The sequence below is a fragment of the Lycorma delicatula genome, chromosome 2 (genome assembly GCF_047948215.1).
Source record: "Lycorma delicatula isolate Av1 chromosome 2, ASM4794821v1, whole genome shotgun sequence".
NCBI classification, from domain to species: Eukaryota; Metazoa; Arthropoda; class Insecta; order Hemiptera; family Fulgoridae; genus Lycorma; species Lycorma delicatula.
In genome coordinates, this window is record NC_134456.1 from 231,900,946 (window position 1) to 231,921,393 (window position 20,448).

General features: G+C 27.5%; 2 protein-coding genes across 2 annotated transcripts; one reads left to right on the top strand and one right to left on the bottom strand.

Moving 5' to 3' along the window:
• Positions 1-3,085: 3,085 nt before the first annotated feature.
• Positions 3,086-9,600, bottom strand: RpL35 (Ribosomal protein L35). The gene is made up of 4 exons (XM_075357344.1): positions 9,444-9,600; positions 7,743-7,879; positions 6,542-6,623; positions 3,086-3,286 (listed from the first exon to the last, which is right to left on the bottom strand). Exons 1-4 carry the CDS (start codon positions 9,444-9,446, stop codon positions 3,137-3,139), a joined length of 372 nt encoding a protein of 123 aa, XP_075213459.1. The 5' UTR covers positions 9,447-9,600; the 3' UTR covers positions 3,086-3,136.
• A 211-nt stretch (positions 9,601-9,811) lies between these two features.
• Positions 9,812-13,649, top strand: Arpc5 (Actin-related protein 2/3 complex, subunit 5). The gene is made up of 3 exons (XM_075357343.1): positions 9,812-10,083; positions 12,365-12,437; positions 13,229-13,649. The coding sequence occupies exons 1-3, from the start codon at positions 9,938-9,940 to the stop codon at positions 13,466-13,468; spliced, it is 459 nt and encodes a 152-aa protein (XP_075213458.1). The 5' UTR covers positions 9,812-9,937; the 3' UTR covers positions 13,469-13,649.
• The last annotated feature ends 6,799 nt before the right edge of the window (positions 13,650-20,448 follow it).

A 20,448-nucleotide genomic window follows, 5' to 3' on the forward strand; every position in this document is an offset into this window, starting at 1 on the left:
ATAACAGATACAATACACAAGGATGTAGTGGTCATTTTCAAAAAAATTATATAAACAAAAATAAAGTTTTTTTTAACAATGCTTGAATAGTAACTGAACAATGATCATATCTCAAAATTTCTTTTACTGGTATTTCAGGGAAGAGTTTAAAGTTTTGCTGTAATGTAACTCTCTTATCCATTTTTTTTTTTGTAAAAAGAAAAAAAACTGCAATAATTCAGTTAAATTATCATTTTTAATTAGAAAGAAGAAAAATGCAAATAAAGTTGTTATTACTAACCAGAAACACATTCAATGAAACAAAGTATAAACAAAACCACCAAAAAGAAGAAAACTAAATTCTATTACACAGGAGTGTATCAAAAAGTTCTCCCTGGACTTATTCTACTTATCTTACACAATTTGTTCAGAATTAATTCTTTACACATTTTGTTTAAAAGTAGTTTAAATGTGTTTCTTACACATTTAACAAAATTATTGTGTCAAAAAAAAAACAAAACAAAAAATTGCAGTTTTTACCCCATTTACTGGGTTTCACCCCAGATTTTTCAAATACTGCTGCAGATACAGTTCTGGGACCTATTTTATTCGATTTTCAGGTCAAAAACCATAAGAAATTACTGATTACACTTCTTAAATAACATCCTAAAAATTTCAGTACAACCTCATTTCACCAGTATAGCTGAAATCAGAACATAATCTTTCACTAGCTGTAATTCACAAACGAAGCATTTTATGACACGTGCTTATATTAACTTTTACCATTATTTTCATTAGTAGAATAGGTTAGAACTTCGTAATAGTCTGTAAAAAATATAGTACAATTTAAACAAACACAACTTTTACTAAAAAAAACTTTGTAAAAAAGGACAACCACAAGCTAAACACAGCTCTTGTAAAAAAAAGTTCAAGATAGTTAAAAACAACTTAAACCTAAGAGGAAATTTAACAATTCTAATATAATCTTAAATTTGTTAAAGGACGAAAGGTAAAAATCAAAAGGAAGGCAACATCTTCTACAATATAAAAATAGGTATCTATAAATTAAATGAAGGTTAGGGTAATTTCAGTAAAAGAAAACAATAACAAAAATGATAATAAACAGCCTAAAATGATAAAACAGCCTGATAATTTTCTGGCATCTCTTTATGGAAATTTATAAAACAGAAACTTTATGTAAAAAAATAAATTTTAAGAAGTTATAAATGATTTTTAACTAATATAAAAAACTTTTTTATATAACAAAAAGGAATATATTTTTTGTTTAGATTTCCAAAATTGACTTTTTCCTCATTTTTAATATACATTAAATAAAATTATGTAATTTAGCAGTCAGAATGAACTAAACTTCATAATTTTAGAAAATTTATAAATAAGGTGTTAAGGTAAATTAGCAAAAATGCCTGTGACAATACATAAGATGTGTCATTAGACTGAATTAAAAATTATTTATGACTTGTAACATACATGTGTAAATTAATCCCTTTGCCTGCTTCTTGTTTTTTATCATAGTGGACTTAATGAACTGTGCATGGCTGTGAGTTTTCCTTCCTGCTATGGAAAACACTACAGAAACTACTGTTATGTTGAAAACAGCTTTGGAAAAAATACATTGATTGAGACCAACCTCATTCTGGATGTCCTTCAACTTCCCAAATGGGAAAAATGTCTAAAAAATTTGTGTAATTGTGCTTGAAGAGTGACGACGTAATATTGAAGGAATCAAGATGCTATCGAGTAACTTTGAGCTGTTCAACAAATTCTATTGGAAGATTTGGTAATGAGAAGAAGTTGCTACAAAGTTTCTACCTTGATCCTGACTGCTCAGCAAAAAAGAGGGTTGTTTGGAAGCATGCCATGCTTTGAAAGAATAATCCCAGATTTCTTTTCCAAGATAAAGAACATTACTGGTGAAGAAATCATGGTGCTATAGTTATGACCCTCAAACCAAATAACAGTCAAACAATCAAGCTAATTAAAAACTGCAACTGTAACAGTGCCTTGCCCAAAAAAGCTTGTAAACATTAAGACAATGCCCATTTGTTTTTTGTTGCGAGGGGTGTTGCATTCAGAATTCGTTCCACCAGTTAAATCAGAGTGTTAACCAGGGTTTCTACTTGCAAGTTCTGAGAAGATTGTGCAAATATGCAGCAAAAAAGACCCAATTTGTGGCAGACAGGTGACTAGGTTTTCCATGATAATTCACCAGCTGAGTGCCAATTTTTAACAAAAGATGGCATGAATCCCTTGCAATTTTTTTCTCACATGATTTAACTCTGAGATTACCATTTTTATTCCTGTGAATGAGGGAACTGGAAGGAAAGCATTATGCTAGTGTGGGATGAGGTGAAGAAAAATACAAGGAAGATGCTATCAGGCATCACAATGAATGAATAAAAATGTTTTGAACAATGGAATAAAAGACTGAACAAATGTATTTTGAAGGAAATTGAAGTATTTTTATAAAAAAAAAAATTCCAGTTATTTTCAGGTATCCCCTCATATTTTAACAGATAGGAAATTGCAAATCCAAAAAAAAGCATAAAACACTTTTAATGTTATTTTTTTTCTAAAATTTAATGATTCATTTTTTCTTGCTGTATAATCAAAATTCCTGATAAAACATCAGCTTTAATCTTTTTTTTGTTTTTTTTTTTTTAAATTCAACCACAAAGCAGGAATTCTAAAATTTGGTTTAACAAATATTTATCTTAAATTTGGTATATGTAAGACTTGCATTATTACATATATAAAAGATTAAGTAATTATCTTGTAAAACATCAATAATAATCCCACAAAAAATAAAATTACTTAAATAAACCAAATTTCTTATTTTTGCTTATACATCAGATGCTTAGGCACGAATGCAGATTCAGAAAATCTTCTGTTATATTCAATTTTGAATTCAGCAAAAGAATGTTTCTAGTTGGACCTTAAAAAGTTGGTATAATTTTTCTAGATAAAGCTTGTTGTTATTCAATACAGTATGATGTAAATAATAAAAGAAAAAGTACAAAGTATTTTAAATTTACAGAAGAAACAAACTGATTACAGTTAGTTCTCAAAAAGGAAATAAATTAATAGGTTTATGTTAATGAAGTTTTATTTTAAAACATTTAGAAATACATAAATATAATTATGCTTTAACAGCAAAAATCCTTGGAGGGAATGTCTGTCTCTTCCGTATTTCTTTCATTGTCTTCAGACGGCTTTCATGTTTTGTTAACTGTCGCCTGATTGCTCTTGTTTTCTTAGGTCTTAAGTCTAATGGTTTGTACTTCTTTCCCTAAAAGAAAAAAATTATTAATAAAAAAACCAATACAATTTTTTTTTTAAAGTAAAAAATTGAAGTTTTGGACTATAAATTCTCTATCACATAAAATTAATTCACTCACCTTGACTGTACTTTAAAAGTAATCAATTTTTCCATGAAAAAAAAAAGAATAAGATATATGACTTGGAAACGTTATTTTAGTCAAGGCAGATATTTATGCATAGTACAGTTTCTGATGCCTTGACTCAGTTGATATCAAAAAGGCAGGGTATACAGCAGTAGATGGAATGACCACTGTATTAAGTAGTTGAAGATATGAATTAAAGGTTCAACAAGACCATTGGAGAACTCAACTTTATATTTGCTTCTTTGTAATAAATTATTACAAGTACTTAAAATATGTTTGGTTGTAATAAAAAAATATGTTTCTAAGTACTAGGTTTCCCTGTTGAAACACTGCTCCTTTGGAATGCCTTAACCACATAGCAGCCTAGAGCAAATGTCCTACAATAAACATTTAAAAATAACATTACGAAAATCCAGAAACATACTATATTCAGAAACTCAACGTTGTGTTGTAACCTCTGCATGTTATCAGTTCTTATAAGAGGAATCTATCAGTATACATTTTTTCTAAATGTGCCTTAAGAAGTAAATTATTGGGTTCTGAAGACACAACGTAAATTAGAATTAGGATTTTTCTCAAGTGTCAAGTGACTGACAGAAGTTTTGATTAACTTCTGTCAATCACATTAATGATCTTACAAGAACAGGTGCATAAAAATTTAAGAAATTGGTGAAATATGTAGTGTATCAGCAGCATTCACTTCATTATATAAACTAAATTACCGCAAAACAAGTTCAAGGTGGATTCCAAGTCAACAGTCTCAAAATTACACACACTAATTCACATTTATATAAAACTTTTTAGTTTTTAGCAGAGCTCAATGGTTTTTTTAATCTGTATAATATTAAGTAACTAGTGATGAAACTTTTGATTCATTAACTTGAGCCAGAATCCAAACATCAAGACATTTTCCCCCACCAGGGAAAAATTAAAAATCAACCTGGCAGCAGTGATGCTAATAGTGTTTAGGGGCTATAAAGATGTGATTATTTATTTTATAACGATGTAATACTACTGTGACATACTAGATAAAGTAAATAAGGGAGAAATCCTTTCTCTTTCAAAAGGTTCAATTCTTCTACACGATAAATCCCATCCCCATACTGCTCAAAAGACACGGGCAGCTATTTAAAAGTTGGGTCAGAAGGTGTTACCACAACCACCTTACAGTCCTGATCTCACACCATTAGATTTCTGTTAGTTTGGTCCTAAGAGCTTTTAAAATGGCACAGATAAGCAATAATGACCTGGACACCGAGGTGAACAATTCTTTACTACTAGAATAAGAAAGCTCACAGAATGAGTCCAAATGTAGCCAGAGATTATACTCAAAAGTAGCGACAATTTCATTGTCACAGGATAAATAGTAATTTTTCTAGTTATTTTCTTCAATTATTGAAAGACCTTCATAATATATATCAGGCAAGCATGCATCCATCTCTTATCTGCCGTGTTTAACTACACGGGTAAAATTTGTGCTACAACACCTGGGACAATAAAGAAATAGTTTTACTTGTGTAAATTGCACCAAATTTTTTGAAAAATTAAACATTTTTTCATATAATTAAATTAATTAACTATGCAATTGCTCGTTCTTTGCTAAATTATCACATAGAGGTTTGGGGAAAGCATCTGATACTCACTTAAATAAACTTTTTACTGTCCAAAACTATATTCTCAGAGGAGCCTTGAGTAAGTGTTGCCTATATTCCAGTAAACAAATTTTTGAAGAAATGGGTGTCTTAACAATTAGACAAATATATGTGAAGAATTTAAGTATATTAATCTCATCAAAAAAGAATCTTTTACAAAAAAATTATTGTCATTTACAACAGGTAGTGTGTTTTCATGATTATATATACAGGAAACAGTTTCATTAAACATGACACAAACTGGTTAACCTAATACCTACTGAATTTATATTTTTGAGGTTAAGTAATTTAGCATGAAAATAATGTAATGGATAAATTTTATAAATGAGTCTAATAATGATGCAGTTATTCAATCTTATACTTACATATTAACGCCACCGCAGCTACAGCTGCTGTTTAGGTTATGTTGATTTCGTATGTATATATTGACTTCATGTACTGACAAATCGTACATATATCAAAATAACCTAACTATAACCTATGCTCGCTTCGCTCGCTAACCTCTTATAATTAACATTATAATATAATTAAATTATAATAATATAATATAATTATAATTAAATATGCATAATATATACAACTTATTAATAATATAACCTTAATGTTATAGCACCGAAATCCAATTAATGTTAATACACCGAAATCTGATTGACTACTTTGTTTTTAAATAAAGATGTAGCTGCTGTGGCGTTAATATGTAAGAGGTTAGTGAGCGAAGGTTTTATTTAGTTAGGTTATTTTGATATACGTACGATTTGTCAGTACACGAAGTCAACATAACCTAAACAGCAGCTGTAGCTGCGGTGGTGTTAATACGTAAGTACCTTCAACCTATATCTATTTTGAATGCATTTATCGTTGTGCAAAATCAAAGCCTAGATTGTAGAACGATATTATGTTTATAATTGCTTTACTCATAAGTAGTTGAATGATTCATTCCTTTAATTCAATGCAAGTCCTATGATGAACATTGTAATAAATTCTGTAAAACATTACCATTTCAACATGATCAGCTCCTCAATCTACTTGCCAATTACCAAGTCATACATCTATGAAACATTTTTCTTCTACATTTTAGATGTATCTTAACAAAATATCTACATTTTTTTTACAGTAAAATTATTCAATTAAATGGCTAAATGAACAGGTTATAGTAATCAAAGTAAAAACTGTAATCCCTACTATTTTTTTTGTTTTTAATATATAATGCATTCTATTCAATCAAAAAAACATTCAATATATAAAAAAATCTTTGAGTTCCCAAGAATAATTTATTTTCTTAAAAACTACCCTCTCCTAAAAAAGGCCTTTTCAGATTTTCTAATATTCAACACTTAAGGTTTAAAAAGTGTGTAATTTTGAATAGGTATATATAGAAATATTTTTTTATTAAGAAATTGTCATTAAAAAACAAAGCAATAAAAAATTAGCCACTTAGCTGAAGAAATGTGAAAAAAATTTTTTTTTACTTTGAATAATTTTTCATACCTTGAATAATTTCCTTAGATTTTCTTTCTGCTTTTGGTGCATAACAATATACACTCTGGCAATTGCCTTCCGAACAACACGTCTAAACAAAAGTTACACAATATACATATTTTTATAAATTAAACATAACTCATTAACTTAATATAAAGAAGTTAAAAAATACTAAATATGAAAAATGTCTGACATCACATATGATGAGAAGGAATTTTACATGCTTGGATACATTCATAAATATAAGATAACAGTAAAAGCAAGATGCAAAAAATTAATTTAAAAACTTCATTTATAGGATCACATTCTTTACTTGATGAATGTAGGCTGCAGCATACCAACTGTCAGAAATATTCATCTCCATCTTATTTCTCTTAACAGAAAACATTTTTAATAACAAAATATACTGTACGGGTTGCAATATATATGTAAGTCAAAGAAACAGCAGGTAACAGATATATGCAGTTATCTAAGTGATACACTGGAGTATCACTAGGAACACAAGATATCAGTGTAACCCAGTGTGTCTCACTAGCAATACATTTAATGTTCTATAACTTCATAGTTTGGTATGGTCAACCAAACTCAGGAAAGTACAGATCTCTGATATACTACTGTGGACTGATGTTTCACTAAGGAAATACAATCAAAATGTACTTTCAACTTAAGTAGTTACAATGGTTCATTTATTGCCTGGGATTAGTATCTAGAAGGACATTATCTCAGTAGAAACTGTTGTATTGCAGTTCAGAACAGAAATAGGCAGGGAATATCTGAAATAAATTATTTAATTGTATAGTAAAAAAAGTCAAATATTTAAGCTCCCAGAGTAACCAAAAATTTCTATCTAATTTAAATGATGTATTCAGGAATTATCAGTTCTATTAATTTGTATAGCATGGAAAACCAGTTTACAATAAATTTATCATTACACAATTCTTGAATGAATCAAAAAGATTTTGTTTACTTACTGTGTCTTATGTAATTACTGAGGAATTTGACAATACAAATATCAAAATTTATAATTTGGAAGGTTTGACCTCATCAGACTTCAAATAGCAAAATTTTATTTTGATCTATTCCGTAAATCTATTAAAAAGAAGTCATAGGTAAAAGTTACATAATACTTTCTTATTAATTTTTTCAAAACATTTCTATTTTCACTAAGAAAACAAGGATGGAAATTTTCTTAATTTATAACAACACTTACATCTTTGAAAGTTTAGAAGCTGCACCTCCAGTTACTTTGGCAACTCTAAGATTGGTTAGTTCTGTTTTAAGTTCATCAAGTTGTTTAACGAGATCTTTCTTCTCTTTATTACGCAGTTCAGAACACTTAACCTTACCCTGGAAAGAGGAAAATCATAAAATTATAAATTATTATATTACCACCATCAATATGATATTTAAAGAATTTAAAAGAAATTTAACATGCAGTTATAGAAATTGCATGTTAATATAAATGCTATTATTAACATAATATATAACATATTTTGTTTTACACACACACACACATATATATATATATATATATATCAAGCTTATTTAGGGTTATAACTTTTGTAGTAATAAATAAAAATTCTATAACAAAAAAATTTAAGCTTAACCAACATTCAAATCTTACTGAATTAATTGGAAGAGGAAGTCTTAAAAGACATAATTAAAAGAGGAAGTCTTCAATTTTTTAAATGATAAAAAGCAATTTCAATTACAATTTCAAAATCAGTAGTACTATTTTATTATTTTAATATGGCCAGATTTCACTGAATAATACTAATATATATATCACTAATCTAATCTAATATTACTAGTCTTGCATCACATGGTAACTTACAACAACCAAGCAAAGAGAACTGAATTTTGCCATGACAGGACTTTTCCATAAAATTAATTTTAGGACCTAAGTCATAATGAAGAAGTAATTATTCAGAAATTGATTAAATAAGCCAGCGAGTCATGTAATTGCAAATACATGAAAATAAGGTGCGTACATTTCAAAATGCATGACAAATAAATGGAATAACATAAACATCTATCATATGTATTTAGTTTGAAATCTGTAATAACACCACATTTTTAAACAAATCAGTCAATCCACCATTAGCAATAAATATTATGTTTTTACAGTGCTTTTTAATTTTTATTCCTCAATTGCCTTTCAAGAAGTTCAACATGTATAAATTTTATAATTTTCAGCTAGTGTAAATAGTCATTAAAAACAGGACAAAAAGTATAATTGTAACGCTACAATGGTGACATGACTACATCACTAATTACGTGGATTCATTTATCATATGGGACTAATAAAGAAACCAATGCAATGGAACACAATCTGCATCAAATCTCAGATATCAAAAAGGTGCAAACAGGTAATTACTATGTAAAATAATATGAACAAAACCTAACCAACAAGTTAGTAAATGTATGTAATAATGTAGTAAGTTATGCAATTCCCGGCCATTTACCGCGAGGTTAAGCATAAAGAAAACATAAATATATTACTGAATAAGTAACCATTTCAACAAGATATCTTAGACGGGCAAAATATGTCCTTTCTAAAACACATACTGGAGGAATTTTACATAAAACTCATAACATCATTTACTTCGTAACTGCTAATTAAGATACACAGGAGCGCATGGAAGTTTAGAATTACTTATATAAATCAGTGATACTTGAGAATAGCTTAAGAAAATAAAAATTCAACTTTTACATTAAATTATTTACATATAATCGAGTAATAGGTTAAAGTTCACCAAAAGATCCATTCAGGTAATATTAAAAATAGAAAATGAGAAATAAAAAGAAACCAATAAGTTTATATATTAAAACACTCATAAATTTCAATATAAAAATAAATGAGGATGAATAAACAATAAATGGATAAATACAAATTCAGATTTATACATACCATCTCGGCACTGACTAAACTCTTCAGACAGGAAAAGGATGCAGTATGGTAATCAAAAACTTTTCTATCGAGTTAGTGGTGCAGATTTTTCTATAATCATCTGAGTATTAACTTTATTTCACTCTAAAAATATTTTTAATAGAATTTTAATATGCTTTTGAATTGTAATTTCTCTTTATTAAAACATTAAAAAATTACCTTTATACTCTTAAGAACTATAACATACATATCTCAAATTTAAATAATTATTTCCATTTATAAATATATTTTTATCTAAATAAATATTTTTGTATTAGACACTGCTACTTTAGAATTAAATCTTAGTCTGATTTTAAAGTCATTATATCTCTCAGCTTAGTCAATTAAATCTCTCACTACTGTTGTTATTCCACGAAAGGCGTATACTTGCGAGTTATCGTTATCGTTGTATAGGTTAGTTGTCTTCAGAATATGTTATAATAATTTTCACTGAAGTTGTCACATTATATGTAATTATGGCTAAAAACACATCAAGTTCAGCTTTTAGAAAAATAGATGTTGATCAGTACAATGAAGATAATTTCCGTGAAGAAGAACAAATAGAGTTGCAATCACCTCCTGTGGGTCCTGATGAATCTGAAGTGTCTATGTTATTGAATCAGTATCCTTTAACGTTTATGATAAATTTGTTATAAAAATTATATCATGTCATTGACAAGTTAGTTGTAATTACACAGACTACGTCGAGTCAGTATATATTTTCTGTATCATAGACAATTAATAGTGTCATAAATTATTTGTCAATTGTTTTGTATTAATCTAACATTTAAATTGATTTAATGTATTTCCCACATAGTGTAATGTAGTTTTTATTTAATTTTGACATTTCATTTGTTTTTCTTGAATTGTAGAATCAAAGATCAGACTTCTGGAGAATCAGGGGTCAAGGTTTTACTTTTTATGCATAGTGTCTTTCTGAATGTTATAATAATGATACATTAAAATCATTCAGGGAAAAGGGCTGCAAGCACTGCTCCTCATATTTAATGTGCTAGAAAAGATTGTTTTTCCTTAAAAAAAAAAATTGTTTCACTAAGAGTTGCTTTCTGTGTGCTTATTAATGTAACAATCTCTAGTTTATTAATTCTCTGATTTGTGAAATTAAAAATTCTGAAAAAAGTTATTTTATTCACAACCATTCATTTACTTTTAATTGCTTTGCACTTTCAGTCAGAAAATTTAAAGTGTAGGTATCTGGCTGTTGCTTTTACATTATTTTTCTTTAAAATAAGTTTCTTAACGAATAAATAATAACTAACTGTACTAATGTAAGGCACTAAATATGTGTATAAATATATATCTTTAGCATATTATATAATTTGTGAATTTAGACTTATCATTTTACTACAATGGAGCGAATTCACTGTTATAATAATGTAATAAATAACAGTGAATTGTTATTACAATATACAATAATAATGTGATTGCCTCCCTTCATAGTCTTATTCTACCCTCTTGTGAAAAAAATGTCAAAAAATCACAGTATATTAAAGAGATTTAACAGATTCTGACAAAAAAACTGTTATGATTGGATATTTTTTATGCCTGTAACAAAAAAAAAAAAAAATTGAAACTACAAAAATTACAATAATTTAATTGCAAAATTTTTTTTTGCGTATTTCTACCGCGTTTTGTGTTTATGAAACGTTGTTTGCTGATTTTAAAAATAATAATTTCAAGCAAATCGGTTGAAAATTGGGCAAAATATGATGAAATTTTAAAATTTAAAATGTGTTGTTGGTATTGAACTGTTTCAGTAGCTTAATTAAGAAAGTCGTTCTTTCAGTTATTTAACCCAATAATTTTATAGGAAAAATTACTACAGCACTCTATATATTAATCTCTAAAGAAAAATCTGGTACTTCAATAGTTACCAAAGTTTGGGTTTACTTAATATCTTCTTGCAAACCGCTTTGTATAAAATAATTGAGTCTTTTCTTGTTAGATACTGGTGTCGACTGCTTTTATTAGTTTGCCTTAAATGGAAATCTGTAGCATATGAAAAATGCCATGCCTGACTGAGATTTGAACCCGGAACCTTTGGATGAAATGCTGAGACTGTTACCACTCTACCACGGAAATCTGCATTTTTATACTTTTGAACTCTTTTATATACAATTTTACGTTATACTTTGTTCTACCCTGCATTATTCCTAAAATGGAATTTATTTTAAGAAAACTTTAGGAATCCTGGTAAATCGTATAAATAAAGTATTAATTTTTTACCTGTTTTCCCAGTAGTGTATTTTAATATTTCATAGCTTTATTAAGAGATTATCTATAAGATTATTATTATTACTCTTGAATATATCACAAAGTTTCATCAAGCAAACCAACCAAACAATTTTTTTAAATTTAATTTGTATACTACAGTTTGCCCTGTAATTATAAGTAATAAACTAATTTTATATCACTTGTTAAGTTACAGAACATTAAAATTGTGCATCTGGAAAAGGAGATAAAATATTAAGAACTTTTTTCTATCATTATACTGTAGATTTTGTACTATTCTTCTCTATGATAATTTGATTTGATTGTATATTCTTCTGTGATAAGCATTTCTTTTGTGATGTATGTTATAGTTGAATATGTTAGATGCTGCTAAGTAGATGAATCTTTTTCTTGTTATATATTCATGTTATAGTATGTAGTAGATATATTGTTTTAACTTTTAAGCAGAGTTATAATGATTTTGGAAAATTGGTTTTATTACTATTTTATAATAAACTTAAATAAATTTTTTTCCTAAAGTGATCCTTATTTTTATTTTGGAAACTATGCAAATATTGCCAGTTAGAATGTTATTTTAGAAAATTATTCACTCACTAATTTGTTATCTTACTTTCAGTTTTTAATATATTCTTTAATATTAATTTTAATAGAGGAAAAAATGTTGATGCATTAAAGACAGTACTTCGTAGTGCACCACTTGAATCGAAAAATCAGCAAGTGAAGGTCAGTGAAATTTATACATTCATTAAGTAATTCGTATAATTCTCTGTACTAGTCACGCTACATCTCTGCTGATGAATTTGGATAACTGAATTTAATAACTCATTTCATAATAATGGTAAAATGTTGTGCGTGGTTTTAATTCATTCTTTAATCATTTTTCTGTTAACCTACCCAGTTTCATTTCATTAATGGAATTAGTCTTCAAAAAACTGGAAAAAGGACAAAAAATTTTATAAAATTCTTTTTATATTCATTTTTAATGTAACATGCGTTTATGCATATTAGAAACATGCAAAATTAATTTTAAAATTTTATCTGATCCACTGCCTGATAATCAATATTTTCTTTTGTTTATTACATTGTATATTTGTTTTATAGTGTAAACGTTTTTAAATGAAAAGTTGGTTTTGATTTTTATTACATTTACTTTAAATTTCTTCTATTTCATACAACTAGGCATCAAAAAGTACTGTTTCAAATTTTTCTAAGGAAAGTTTATAAAGCTGTTCTTTGATTATTTTTTTACAAGCCACGATATTAACTAACAACAAACATGCCTGTTCATGTCAGTTATTTTCACTTATAATTTCCACAGATGATTGCAAAACTTAAAATTTTTATTACAGGAAAATTAAATTAAGTGTTATCAGACAAGAATAAATTCAGATTAATTTCTTTTAAAGGAAACGCCAACAAATTACGTTTATCAATAAATTAACCAAAAAGTTATTTTTATTATTTATCTGTATATAATTTACTCGACATATTGTTCCATTTTTTTTTTTTTTCAGGATAGTGCACTGAATTTAACCATGAAAGTTTTGCTCTCAATAAAATCATCTCAAATAGAAGAAGCTGTTTTAAGTCTAGAACCTGATTTAATAGATGTTTTAATGAAATATATTTATAGAGGATTCGAAATGCCTTCAGAAAAGAGTAGTGGTCATCTTCTTATGTGGCATGAAAAGGCTTATGCTGTCGGTGGTGTAGGAAGTATTGTACGAGTGTTAACTGACAGTAAGCGTGCCTAGTCATCATGCCAATTACTTTATAATTACCCTCATAATTTATACAGATGATTGATAAACTGTGTAAGAATATAGATTCTTCCCAACAATTATTGAAATATATTTTAGGTTATATTAAGTTATTATGCTACAAATGTTACATAATCTTATGTTATTTTAAATAAATGATTAATTTTTTTTATAATTGACGCTTTTAAATTTGTAGAATTATATGTAGGATTAGTTAATATAATAATATCATCACTCCTGAAAGTATTTTTTACATGTTCTATCTGATATTCTTTACCATAGCTTTTAAAAATCTTAATTTCATCATACGTAGAATTTTCTGATGAAACTATAAATCTACATTCCAGTTTTCAACTAAGTAAATAAAATAAAGTCAACACAAGTTGTAAGGGAGTGGTAATTCTAGGATAGATTCTTAGTACACATTTATTAGAAAATAAAAAAAAACATGTTAGGCCTATTAAATTCTTTGTTTTCTTCAACAATGTGGGTGAAAAGAAAAACCACATGGGTAGATAATTACTGTATATGCACAGTCAAATACCTACAAAAAAGGAAAAAATGTCATTACAGTGTGAAAAATTATATATTTTGTTTTTACTATTGCTTTTCATTTAAAAATAAGTGTTCACTGTGTTTGTGTATATCTCTTTAGTTTTGAGAAAATACATCTAATTTATCACAACAGTTCTAGCTAATGTATTTTTTCTCCTGTAGATTTGTTCCTTGGGATTTTGACTATTTTTATTCAATTTTAATAAAAATATAAAAATTTCTAGTTTTATTGTTGCTGGTCTAATTTAATGTTGAACAAACTTATTTACTAGATTCGGTTCATTTGAACGTAATGTAAGTTAACCTATTTTGATGCGTTGGTTATATGTGTTTCTCTTTTTTTTCAGTATGTATAAAGAATATGTTCTCTTGGGTCATTTTTTTTTTAAGGCACGCTTATATTTCATTATTTAATCTCATTTTAACAAATAAAAAATTTCTAGTAAAATTGATCAGGATTAGATTGATTAATTTTTTGTCACTAAACTCTGTACTTTATAAGTTTGTTGTACTTTCAATTATATAATTTTAGGATTACATTTTTGAATTAAAAAAAAATTGCAAAAAATCTTTAAAATCTGGAACCTCTTCAACACAATCTGCATATTATCAGAAAAAAAATTGAATGTATTTAATCACTTTGTTCATGAATAATTTAAGTTTCTTTTAAGTTCAGTAATAAATATTAACATTACTTTAATATCTACAGAATGTGAAAATTCATTTATTGTTACCTTCATACAAAATATTGTTCATTCCGTGTTTTATGTTAAGACTTTCTCTTGTAAATTATGTATAATGGAAAATTGTCCTATTAATTTAGAACCTACAGTATTGAATTGTAGAATTTTTGCTTAAACCATTAACTGCAATAAAAATTGCAGTGTAGTATAGTATTTTATCAATTAAGTGGCTGGTGTTATTAAAAATTATATCAATTCATAAAAAATAACTTAAAATACTATTCATTATTAATGATAACACTATAATTCATGGACTGGAAGAAATGAATAATTCTCTCTACCATTTCTGTTGCTCCTGATTTTCCTTACATTTTCTTTTAAATTCTACCTAAGTAAAAAAAATATTAAGTATAATCTTAAGCTTTACAATTGTAATTGTATGATGCGGAGTATTTTCAATGGTTTGTTGCTCACAGATGTAGTTTTTGTTTGCGATTTTATGCTTAATATCTTTCTTCACTTACATTAGCATTAATTATGTTATTGTGCATGGTAAACTTCTGTTACTTTTTCTTCCAATATTTCAGTACATTTTATTACAGCTGAATTTCTTAAAACAATTAATGATGATTCATTTTAATACTCCTCATCTCTGATAAATTAATTGCAACTTGTAATTTGTTGGTGTTTATCTAAAATTTGATCTATTACCAGTTATTTAAAATTTCATTTTAGATCTTAAAAATTGTTAATTAATTATTAATAATAAATATTAATTATTACTTTTAAATATTTGTTAATCATCTTAAAAATTATTAATTACATTGTAAATTATACTGTGTGACATTTAATATTATCTATTTTGAGTTGGCAATACTGCTTGTGAGAGGGGTTGCTGGCAATGGTGGTAGAATTCTAATTGGCCTTGGATTCAGTGAATAGTAGAACATTGGTCTGTGCATATGCTGTGCAGAACAGTTTTTGTTAAGTAAGTTGATCTAATCTGTGCATCAAAAATTTCATCAGCAATGTGGAGCTGCACTTTGATAAAAAATAATCCATCAATGATGGTGTGAGCCTGGATCTATACAGAATAGTCTGTATTCATCAAAACACTTTCCAACTGAAAATATTGAGTGAGAACAGCCTGGGAGTTGAGTCCAAATCAAATAGTGTGTGAACATTTCCAAAACTTGAATTTGCTAGACTAAAGTGTGTGACAATTTTACACCTTGATTTGCAAATCATCCAGGAATCAGCTGCTGTGCCCAAAGCCCTTCCACATCCATTGTGCCAACAGATGGTGCATGCAGCTGCGTTACATGCACAGTCTTCTCAAGAGGTGCCTCATCATGAGAGATGAAACAATATTCTTGCTCTGTATACAAACTAAATAGTCTACACTGGGTGCCTACAAATCCATGCCAACTCCACAAACTGCTGCTTTATAATTCCACAACTAGATATTGTGAGAGCCGTGATTTCAGCACAAAAGTGCTACAACTTGCACGGCATCACTCTCAATCAACACCTGTGGTACATTTCCTGGGTGACGTCTCTCTCAGTTTGGTGACTTTCATTGGCCCTTCCATTCAGTCAGCCTTACTGAAGCAGTCTTTTATGGGGGTATTTAAAGTTCAAGTTGATTTGCTTAATATTGTTTAATTGTTAAATTTGTTATCCTATTTTCAAAATGTAAATCCTGTATTACATTTATAGATTATTTTAATTTGATTGCAAAAATTAAAATAATGTGTTTCATCTTTATAGTGAAAAATTAAGTTTTTAGCAGATTTTATGGAAACGATTTTGTATAATAATAATTTGTTTTTAATTATTTTTATTTTGTATTAAATGTTCACATCAAAATCTTTTGGTTTTGGAAATTTACTAGAACAAATAATACTTTTTATTAATAGAAATGTTGAATTAAGCATATTCCTAGTACCAAGACCTTTTGTAATTTAGACCCTTCCAAGTCAAATTTTTATCTTTTATTTTTTTTAAATTGTTTTGTCATTTGATTTACCATTTGCTGTCATTAATTTCATTTTACTTTTTTCATCTTTGTCTTATTTCAATATAAAAAAAAATTACACGCACAAGGTGTATATAAAAACCATTTCAAGATTTCAGGGTTTGGTCCTCCACATTGAAACAAAAAAAAACCTTATCAATATTATGTCTGGAAATGCTTAGTTTACCGGCTATCTGCCATTTTCATAAATTTTAACAAAAATTTATTTCTGAGGAATGGCGAGTCATAATGAACTGAAATTTTTCTACACTGCTAGCATACTTTGAGGTTTACTTGTATAAAAATAATGAACCTGATCTCTCAATACATCTCAAAATGGTGGCTATGTAAACTCTTTTAATTGTTAATATCTTTGCAACCGTTGGTTTATTTAAATGTTAACTTATTAGAAAAAACATCAAGGATTTTATGAAAAATAAGACACCTTATCTATTAAAATCTGATGTGGACACTACATGACTTCCTTGTACACCTATGAAATTAGATATACACATTTTTTTTAAAATGAAAAGTATTTAACGTTTTATTTCATTAATAACTTCTGAATTTTTTTTTATTGCTATTATTTATTGTAAAAATATTTTTACAATCAGCAGTTAATTAATAAATTGATATATTTAAATTAAAGAAATAAAAGGAAAATAAAGTTGGATTTGAACCAATTTGTCTTCCCCTTTTATGATCCAAATATTTCATTAATTAAAATTTTATTTGGCTATAACTCTGGAACCAATGAAAATAAGTACCACTTATGATAAATTGTTTAAAAGCTCTCAATGAGGGCTTATTACTGCAGTTAAAAAAAAATCCAATAACTAATTTTTTAGATTTTGGGCCTTTTTGGACACTTTTGGTCCAGTTCAAGGTAAGGAAGTTTTAGACCAGGTGTTACTATTTTTTGAAGTGTTAATATTTTTCACAAGATTTAAAATTGTGGTATATATTTTTTATTCTAGTGCCGAAGAATTATTTTAATGTATTTTTTTCTTTTAGTTATGATTTTGTATCTGAGAAGGGACCTTTATACCCCTCTGAGACTTAATTAAATTTATTGATATTTATTTAATTTTTATGTATTTTTTTTACTTCGTTTCCTTTTAAATAAATTTTACCTTATTAAGTTACTCACTGTGATATTAGTAATTCATTTTTTTGTGATATTAGTTTTAAGTTTATTAGTAATATTTTATCTGTATTGTAAGTTTTAGTTTTTAGCCTAGGTTTAATTTTTTATGTTAATTTTTTGGGCTTCCATTATCCATGTTGGGGCTCTTTCCACCCCTCCTGGACTTTATCAAATTCTTTTTACGTTTGGTTAAATTTTACATTTATTTTTAATTTTATTTTTATGGCTGATATTAGTTGTAAGTTTTTTGTTTAATTTTTTAGTTTTTAAGGTAGTTCTAGTTGTTTTTTTGTTATTTTTTTCTTAGATAAAATTTTATTTCAGGCGATTATAACGCCAAAACTTTTTTCACCCACAAAAAAAACTTTTGATCCAGTCGATTGCAATCAAAAAGAGAGGTGCACAAATAGATTTTACAACAGTTCTATATCCTAAATTTCAACATCCTAAGGCAGTTTTTGAGTTATGCAAGATACATACATACAGGCGTCACGCCAAAACTAGTTAAAATGGATATTTTCATTGATATCTGAAAACGGAAATTTTTTATGATTACAATACTTCGTACAAGGAAGTAAAAAGTTATGGGAAAATTCTTCAAGCAAGTTGCTCTAGATTAAAAAACCAGTTTTCATTTCCTCCTAAACAAGATTAAATAACTCAACAGTAATAATTTTGTTATTGTTATGTTATAAATTAAAGTAATTTAATATATTACAATAATAAAATATTATTGAAATCATGAAAATATAATAATAAATAATATTGAAAAATAATTTGGATAATATGTTGTTTTTTTTAATGAACAGATACTGGTTATTAAACAATCTTTTTTTTTTTCCAATTAAAATTTAACAACTAAATTATCGTACTAGATAACATTAATAAAGAAAAAACTATAAGCAGCTGTTAAAAATGGCGATTCATTCAAAATACATCCATCTAGGTAGTTTTTTCATCGACTGCCAGACTCTTTTTCAAAGATGCCAGGTGTGAAAAATCCTCTCAATCCCACTTAGAATTCTTGTACACAATTCTTCATGATATCCATGGAGGTGTTGGATACGTCTTTAAATGGCTCCATAAGAAAAAGTCAAGAGTATTGAGATCGGGAGACCTTGCAGGCCATCTTGCTCAACCAATCCATCTGTTTGGATATGCCTCATTTAGTGATCTGTAATGAGCCAGAACCAAAATGTGGTTCAACATGAACCACATTTTGTTGTATATTAAGTGGCAAATCTTTGTAAACTGGAAAATCAGCCATCAAGAAATGTGAATATCTTTCAGCAATGAGCATTTTAGGTAAAAAAACAAGAATAAGTAGTCACACAGAATACCAACCTGTATATTTACAGAAAACTGATATTTGTGATGGTTCTCTTAAATGGCCTGAGGGTTTTAAGTTGACCACATATGCATGTTAAGAATGGATTCTCTTGTAAATCTGGCTTCATCAGTAAAGAAAATATTCTAAAAATTTGGATTAGTACATTTTCATGTAAGCCTTTTGACATTGCTGAACACAGCGAGTAATCTCGAGGTAAAATAGCTTGTACTCATTGGTAGTGATAGACATGGAGTTGCTGCTCATGCAAAACCTTCCAAACTGTTGCATTACTAACATTGAACAAGGCCACCTTTTTTTTTTTGTTGAGATTGTTAGGTATTTCATCTAACACACCCTCCTTAAATTCAGGTGTACATATAGAACATGGTCATCCTGATTACCATGTTTTTTCAGGTTTTAAGCTTCTTGTGTATCTGATAAGATAATGGTAAAAAAAATAACTCAGAGCATAGAAGTGCGGTCAGTAGCAAAAGACAAACTAGTTATTAATTTTTATTTACATTACAATAATGCCTTGTTAATTAAATTTGTTTTAATGCAAATTATTTTTCAGTGTTAATATTATTTATTATTATAATGTTTTCATGATTTCAATATTCTACCTTATTGTAATATTTTCAATATTATTAAATTATTATAATTTATTATGTGATATTAATAAAATTATTCCAGTTGAGATTGTGTTATTCAATTTTATTTGGGAGGAAATGAAAACTGGTTTTTAATTTAGTCACTCATTTGAAGACTTTTTCCCATAACTTTGTCATTTATGAACAGATTTGAATAAATAATAATAATAATAATGTGTCATTTTCTTTGTAATAAAACACTTTTTTGTAATAACCTAACATTTAAAAAAACTAGCGGTTGCAAAAATATTAAAAATTAAAACGTTTACATGGCTGCCATTTTGAAATGGATTGAGAGATCAGGTTTATTTTTTTTATACAAGTAAACATCTAGATACCCTAACAGTATAGAAAAATTTCAGCTTGATACGATAAACCATTCCTGAGAAATAAATCTTTATGTTAAAATTATAAAATGACAGATAGCTGGTAAACTAAGTATTTCCAGACATACGTTGATTAAAGTTTTTTTCTTTATTTCATTGTGGGAGATCATTCCCTGAATTCTTTAAACGGTTTGTATAAACAGCCTGTATATACAAACTACTTCAGAATCTGTATCGTTCTGCTTATTAATCTTTGAAAAAGTTTT

Coding starts and splice junctions, on each gene's coding strand:
- RpL35 (XM_075357344.1), bottom strand. Junction 6,624..7,742: donor GCTTCTAAACTTTCAAAGAT/GTAAGTGTTGTT, acceptor ACTTTTGTTTAG/ACGTGTTGTTCGGAAGGCAA. Junction 3,287..6,541: donor ATCTAAGGAAATTATTCAAG/GTATGAAAAATT, acceptor TTTTTCTTTTAG/GGAAAGAAGTACAAACCATT.
- Arpc5 (XM_075357343.1), top strand. CDS start 9,938: ATGGCTAAAAACACATCAAGTTCAGCTTTTAGAAAAATAGATGTTGAT. Junction 10,084..12,364: donor GTGTCTATGTTATTGAATCA/GTATCCTTTAAC, acceptor TAATTTTAATAG/AGGAAAAAATGTTGATGCAT. Junction 12,438..13,228: donor CGAAAAATCAGCAAGTGAAG/GTCAGTGAAATT, acceptor TTTTTTTTTCAG/GATAGTGCACTGAATTTAAC.